This window comes from Engraulis encrasicolus, chromosome 11 (genome assembly GCF_034702125.1).
Source record: "Engraulis encrasicolus isolate BLACKSEA-1 chromosome 11, IST_EnEncr_1.0, whole genome shotgun sequence".
NCBI classification, from domain to species: domain Eukaryota; kingdom Metazoa; phylum Chordata; class Actinopteri; order Clupeiformes; family Engraulidae; genus Engraulis; species Engraulis encrasicolus.
Window position 1 is genome coordinate 11,894,838 of NC_085867.1, and position 7,500 is coordinate 11,902,337.

The 7,500-nt window shown below is 40.9% G+C and overlaps 1 protein-coding gene across 3 annotated transcripts in view; it reads right to left on the reverse strand.

Annotated features, from left to right (window-relative positions):
• The window catches only part of tacc1 (transforming, acidic coiled-coil containing protein 1), a 113,187-nt gene that overhangs the window by 9,916 nt on the left and 95,771 nt on the right, over positions 1 to 7,500 (reverse strand). For all 3 annotated transcript variants that reach the window (XM_063209871.1, XM_063209870.1, XM_063209869.1), the window contains exons 6-7: positions 7,173 to 7,237; positions 55 to 198 (exon numbers count right to left, since the gene is read on the reverse strand). In XM_063209871.1, coding sequence (XP_063065941.1) covers positions 55 to 198; positions 7,173 to 7,237 — 209 coding nt within the window. The remainder of the gene's footprint in view (positions 1 to 54; positions 199 to 7,172; positions 7,238 to 7,500) is intronic.

The window sequence follows — 7,500 nt, forward strand, 5'->3', positions numbered from 1 at the left end:
AAATCTTCAAATATTCCTGTAATTGTGCTGTCTGGGATGAGGTGGTAAACTGACCTCCTCTCGTATGAGTGTGAGCACAGCTGCTTTGTCCATCTCGGTGAGGGGGATGGAGTCCAGACTGGGACTTCCTTTCACCATGACATCACTTCCTGTCTTGCCCAGGCTGAGGGTCTTTAGGGAGTCATCACTCATCGGTACCTGAGAGACAGACAGACAGTGAAAGGAAGAGACAGACAGGAGGGAAAGGAAGAGAGAGAGAGAGAGGGGGTCATTGTTCGGCCAGACAGTGACAGTGAAACATCCTGATTTACTTTCTGGTTGTGTAAGTCAGTGGTTCCCAAACTGGGAGTTGGAACCCCTAGCGGGGCTATGGAGGAACTGAAGGGCGGTTGCGGACAAAAGGTACATTGCATGAAAATGTGATATCCACAGATTAACAGCTAACAGCTAATGGATGTATTTGCTGTCCCTTGGATTTCTAGCAATATTATTACTATTACTATTTATGGAAAATCTAGCAATAATAATGGACATAATCAGGGTGCAATTTGTAGGGGGGGGGGATGGGGGGGATTGTCCCCCCTTCTGGTCTTGATATTGCCACTTTTTTGACATGATTTTATCACAGTTCAACGTAACTCCATTGATATTGCTTAAAATCTGAAACATATCCCCCTTTCTGGTTTTCCGACAAATCGCACCCTGGACATAATATTGCTAGATTTTCCATTAATGGTTTGTCCTTGCTAGGCTAAGACTATGGTGGGTGTGTGGGGGGGTCGCAAAAATATTCTGAAGTCCAAAAGGGGGTCTCTGCTGAAAACGTTTGGGAACAAATCATGCCAGATATGATCTTATTTGTCAGGGGCCATGTACAGTAAAGGGCAGTTCCAGAACCAGAACCCGAGTTAGAGTGACGATAAGGCCAAATTACATCTGAGGTCCAACTATAATTAGGGTTGGCAACTAGCAATGCAAGTAATATGGGACACTTAAGAAAGGCTGGAGGTCCTCCCTCAGAAAATGTAGCATTTCTTAGATGCAATTTCCTGCATTTTAGCGTCCCGTGTTCTGTTTCAGCTCAATACGGAACCAGTACTTTTATGTCTAATTCTGTATTTCAAGGGACAGTTGGCAACCCAAGTTCCAGAGCCAGAGTTAGAGCGGCTATAAACCCTGTAGCTATAAAGCTAAATTACATCTGAAGTCCAGCTCTATACACTGCATTGGGTTTTTGCAATTACTTTTGAGCTGTTGTGTCTTCGTGGCAATTGACAGGAAATGACCCAACCCAGGCTGGATTAAAAAAGTCAGAGGATGTGCACACGTGCTAGACTAAATAAAAGATCATTGAAAGGAAAATATACTGTAGGTCCGCAACACTGTCTGATGCTCCCTGACAAAGTTCAATGGCACAACGTTTCGGACTCTCACTGTCCATCACAGTGCCCTTTCCTTCGAGGCTGGATTCAAACCTATGTCCTGATAGGCACGTTACCTATATGTTCTGGGGGCATTTGTACACAGCATGACAGCGTTTCCTCAAGATACTAATGAGATGTAGATGAGATATGCATTATACAACAAATCACCAGTTCTGTTGATTGTCAAATACTCTGATTTGCCCTTTGTTATAACATTATTACATTACATTACATTACATTGCATTTGGCAGACGCTTTATAACCAAAGTGACTTTCAAAAGAGGACATAATCAAGCCAACATAACAGATATAACTCTGTGTGTGTGTGTGTGTGTGTGTGTGTGTGTGTGTGTGTGTGTGTGTGTGTGTGTGTGTGTGTGTGTGTGTGTGTGTGTGTGTGTGTGTGTGTGTATGAGTGAGTGTGTTTGTTTGTGTCTTATCCATACCAGTACTCTTAAAGACCCCTGCCAAGCTTGACCTTCATGTGCCCTTAGGCAGATTATAATCTAATCCCCATTACTATCATACTCATACCACCCCTCACACATATCGCCTGTGTGTGTGTGTGTGTGTGTGTGTGTGTGTGTGTGTGTGTGTGTGTGTGTGTGTGTGTGTGTGTGTGTGTGTGTGTGTGTGTGTGTGTGTGTGTGTGTGTGTGTGTGTGTGTAGCCTGTCCGTCTGTCTGTTAAGAGATAAACTTCCTTCTAAAGGATCTACTTATGATTGGATTATAACATGCCAACCTGCTGTTCATTTGAATTTTGTCCTGACATTATGAATCAATGTGGTACTACTCATAAATGTTTTGTCACTTTAAAAACCTTCATCAACATTGTCATTCATGACACTGATACTGTGGCATGTACACATGTATTTCAAAAATAATAAATGTCTTTAACCCTTTAATGCATAAGCCATTGGACTCACACTAACGCATAACATGGGTCTAAATAGACCCGCATTCATTTCCAATGTATTTCTGAGCATTAATCATGTATTCTCTCACACAACTTCTAAAACCAATACATTTTATCCCATAATTCTTCTAAAAGTAATTACATAGGTGGTCCTTAATTCAAAAAAAGCATTTTTTTAAATGTTCTCATATTTTTATTTTACAAATAAACATGAATTTGGAATTAAATCACTAATTTCTAGACGTGGACCGAAAATGGCCCGCATTCATTTCTAATGGAAGTCTAAATCTTTCACTATAATAACTTCCACAATTAATGTATTTTAGTAGCTAATGGATTAAAAGTTGTGATTTAGGCTGTTTTTAATGCACAAAATGGGTGTTATTTTTTGTATCTTATATAAATAAACTCACAAATAATTTCCCCCATTATTGCAGACATAGCCTAAGTCTGAAGTGTTTCACGTTAGGAACTAAAATATATTTAAAAGGATTCCAGTCAGGAACAAATAAACTGTTTTTGACCACTGTTGACCACTGCTGACCTATTGGATTTAAGTATTCCAGGTCATGCATATTTGCACCGAAACAGCACTAACCAAAATAATAAGTGATCTTAGGCTCAACACTGCCGCAAACAAAGTTTCAGCACTTATCCTCCTCGACCTCAGTGCCGCCTTTGACACGATAGACCACAACATACTAATTGACCGCCTTGAATCTTGGGTAGGCTTGTCCGGTCACGTCTTAGAGTGGTTCAAAACATATATTACAGGAAGACAGTTTTTTGTCACCATCGGAGAATACGTCTCCAACAAGTATGATGTGCCTTTTGGAGTTGCTCAGGGTAGTTGCTTGGGCCCTCTCCTCTTCTCTCTCTATATGTTGCCCCTGGGCTCCATCATCAGAGAGCACAATGTTGATTTTCATAGCTATGCCGATGACACTCAACTATATATCTCTGTCGAGCCTAGCCAAACCACTGCCATTCATGCCTTGACTAAATGCATGTCTGCCATTACAGATTGGATGAACAGTAACTTCCTAAAATTAAATGAAGATAAAACTGAAGTGTTGCTCATTGGGCCTAAGAAAAAACGTGCAAAACTCCACTCAAGCCTAGGTGACCTAAGCATACACATTAAAGATAAGGTTACTAGCCTAGGTGTGGTCATAGACTCGGATTTGAGCTTTGAGCCTCACATCAACAAGATAACAAAATCTGCTTTTTTCCATCTTAGAAATGTCAACAAAGTGCGCGGCTTGGCCCCCCGACAAGACGCTGAGAAACTTATTCATGCCTTTGTCACCAGTAGGATAGACTACTGCAATGCTCTTTTCTCTGGTCTCCCAAAAAAATTAATTGACAAATTGCAACTCATTCAAAATTCTGCGGCAAGAATCCTTACAAGAACCAGAATGAGAGAGCACATCTCTCCTGTCTTGGCAGACCTGCACTGGTTACCTGTCTCATACAGAATCGACTTTAAGATTCTGCTCACAGTATTTAAAGCATTAAATGGACTTGCCCCTAGCTATATCTCAGACATGCTCTCTTTTTATGCCCCTGCTCGAGCTCTCAGGTCCACTGATGCCAAGCTGCTAAGGACCCCCACCCCCCCGCAGAAGAAGATCGGCGACGCCGCGTTTGCCTGCTATGCGCCCAAGAGATGGAACACCCTCCCCATCGAGATCCGATCAGCCACCTCCGTCGACTCCTTTAAGAAGCAGCTGAAGACCCACCTCTTCATCCTTGCCAACTCCTAGCTGCCAAGACGTCATAGTGTCCCAGCCGCCGCAGCGCCCTTACTACTCGCAATCCAGCCCTGGCAGGGGGCTCCCCTAGGTGGCCGCTGGTCTCTGCCTGAGGTTTCTTCCTGACTACAGGGGGTCTTTTTTCTCAGACCTCACTGAGCTTTTTTTTCCCCCTCTCAAACTATGAATCAAGCGAAAGGGAGTTTTTCCTCACCCCTGATGCCACCAGGGGCCGCACCTGAGCGCCCAATCTCTGTGTGACTATCTATGACTTATGATAGGCCCAGCCACTATGGACCTTACACATCTAAGAATCCTGGTCCTAACCTACGTTGACCTTATGACTCTACATTCTCTGTCTATCTCTTCTTCCTCTGCCTTCCTGCTTTTTCTGCCTCTCCTCTATACCTCTCCTTTTAAATCTATCTCTCCTCTCCTTTTAAATCTATCTCTAACAATGTTTTTTTCCCATTTGTTAAGCACTTTGAGTTACATGCCTTGTATGACACAGTGCTATACAAATACAATTATTATTATTATTATTATTATTATTGTGTAATAAGAGACGGTGTGATCGGAGGAGCCCAATAGCCTATATCAGGGCATAATTCATGTGCATAATTATTAGGCAACTTTGCTTTCCTATGGGATAATATGCCACAAAAGACATCTAACAAACTCCAAAAATATTATAAACAATTTTGATGTCTTCCAGAGGGGTGTGGCTGTCTTGAAATATTGGTCACATCCGTCTAAAGCACTGTTACAGAGCCATCAGTGTCACATGACATGAGCTCACAAAGTCACTGCCAGATTTAGAAGAATTGAAGATGAAACTACCACAAAAGTATTACCTGCAGTGCTGTTATATTCCAGAACTGAAACCTACATTGAACATTGTATTCAGCACTCAGAGACATGGCCAAGGTAAAACAGGCTGAAACCTGAAGACCACTCAACAAGAAACTTAAGTCAAGACTGGGTCAAGAAATGTCTTTAGACAGTTTTTTTTCAATGGTTTTATGAACTAGTGAAGGTGACTGGACCAGTTAGATGAGTCTATGGCTAGATCAGCAATGTGCACACTTACATTGCCAGCAAAGTACAGCATAAATACCATGGTCTTCAAAAGATGCAAATGTCTTCCTCTCAATGATCCAGCCATGGGCTCATCCACCCTCTCTGTCAAGAGTCACTTTCCCAAGTCCATATAGGCCTAACTTTGAAAACTCTGTCCCCAGGTATTTTTGACCCAGTCTTGACTTAATTAACTTGTCTAGTGTCATCCCTTCTTACCTTGGCCATATCTCTGAGTGCTCAATGCCCTGTTCTTCTGGACACTTGGTGTAGGTTTCTGTTGTGTAATATTATAGGATTGCAGGGTAATACTTTTTTGTAGCTCCACCTTAAATTCTTCTCAATTTTTGGCTGTGACATTTCTTACGAGACTGATGACTTTGTAATGATGCATTTCATAATTCTGTGGTAAAGTGACCAACGTCTTGCCAATTTCACGACAGCCACATCCCTCTAGAAGACTTCAAAATTGTTAATCGACTTTTCAGAGTTTGTTAGATCTATTTTGTGGCCCATTTTCCAAGGAGACAACAAAGTTGCCTAATAATTATGCACACCTGATATAAGGTGTTGGGCACCTTCGACCACAGCCCCATATTTTTATACAAATATGCATGGCCTGGAATGCTTAAATCCGATAGGTTTTCAAGTTCATATAGATTCCTGTTGGAAAATAAGCATTAAAAAGACAATATGGTCAAAAAACATGTTTGCCTAATAATTCTGTATATAAAAAATGAATGCGGATCATTTTTGACCCATGTGTGTAAATATCATATAATTGTATAAAAAGATGTCTATTTCAAAGAATAACCATAAAGTATTTGAATTAAGTATTAATGTTGGGAGTTAATACTCCATAAATGACAAAAAGTTGAATTTTTAGTAAAAGAATCAAAATCCTTTCGCAATATAGCTAAAAGACATTAAGCTTGTGATGAAATTACATAGGAAATGAATGCGGGTCTATTTAGACCCATGTGTCTAAATATCATATGAAAGCCCATTGGGAAACTCCAAGTGAAAGCCCATTGGGAAACTCCAACTCCCATTGTCATTGTGACACAGCACTCCACAGCACACAAGTGAACACTGCACACAACGAAATTGCATTTATGCCTCACCCGTGCAAGGGGGCAGCCCTCAGTGGCGCCCCATGGGGAGCAGTGCGGTGGGACGGTACCATGCTCAGGGTACCTCAGTCATGGAGGAGGATGGGGGAGAGCACTGGTTGATTACTCCCCCCATCAACCTGGCGGGTCGGGAGTCGAACCGGCAACCTCTGGGATGCAAGTCTGATGCCCTAACCGCTCACCTATGACTGCCCGTATAGTTACATAAAATGATTTCTATATCAAAGAATAACCATCAAGAATTTAAAATAAGTATTGATGTTGGGAGTTAATAATCCATAAATTATAAAAAGTTGAACTGTAAGTAAAATAATCAAAATCCTTTTTCAATATGGCTAAGAGACATTAAGCTTGTGATGAAATTACATAGGAAATGAATGCGGGTCTATTTAGACCCATGTTATGCGTTAAAGGGGTAGTAACCAAAAAAGTGTTTTCACGCAAAAAGTTATGATGCATAAAAATAAATTAAGTCATCTAAGGGACAAAAACAAGTCAATTGAGGAATTCATGGAGTGCTGAGTAAGAAAATTGTATTCTTACAAAGATATAGAAATTTTAAACTCAGCCGGGTCTATTTAGACCCATGTTATGCGTTAAAGGACCATGAAAAGCGCTATACAAAACGGATGCATTATTATTATTATTATTATTATTATTATTATTATTATTATTATTATTATTAGCTATCATTATGATTTATATAATTTATCTGATTAGTGACTTATGGGTGATCTTCTAAGCACCTGCCTGCCAGCTGAGGAATGCGGAATCAGAAAAATCAGTCTTTAAGTATATGAAAAATATATTGCTTCAATGTTCACAGCATGTTGGTGTGCACTTTGAAAAGCGTCCTTCGTGACTTACAGGACTGCATAACGATGAGTCCTGCTCACTGAGGTCATCGGCGGTCTTCAAGTCCTCTTCAAAGTCTGCAAAGAGAAGAGGGAGGTGGTGGTGGAGGTAGAAGATGAACAGAGCAGGGAAGAAAAGATGAAAGGATGTACATAGTTAGCCTGGTCCTGACCATCCCATAATACTACCATTTCATTTCGTATTTATGGTCTGGCATTTGTTTGCTCTGAAGCGATTGTAGGAAGCAGGAAGTTTGCACTCAGTTATAGTTTGAAATTATTGGACACCTCTCACCCAATCTCTGGCAGTTACTCAACAACAACATAGCGCAGACCAATGG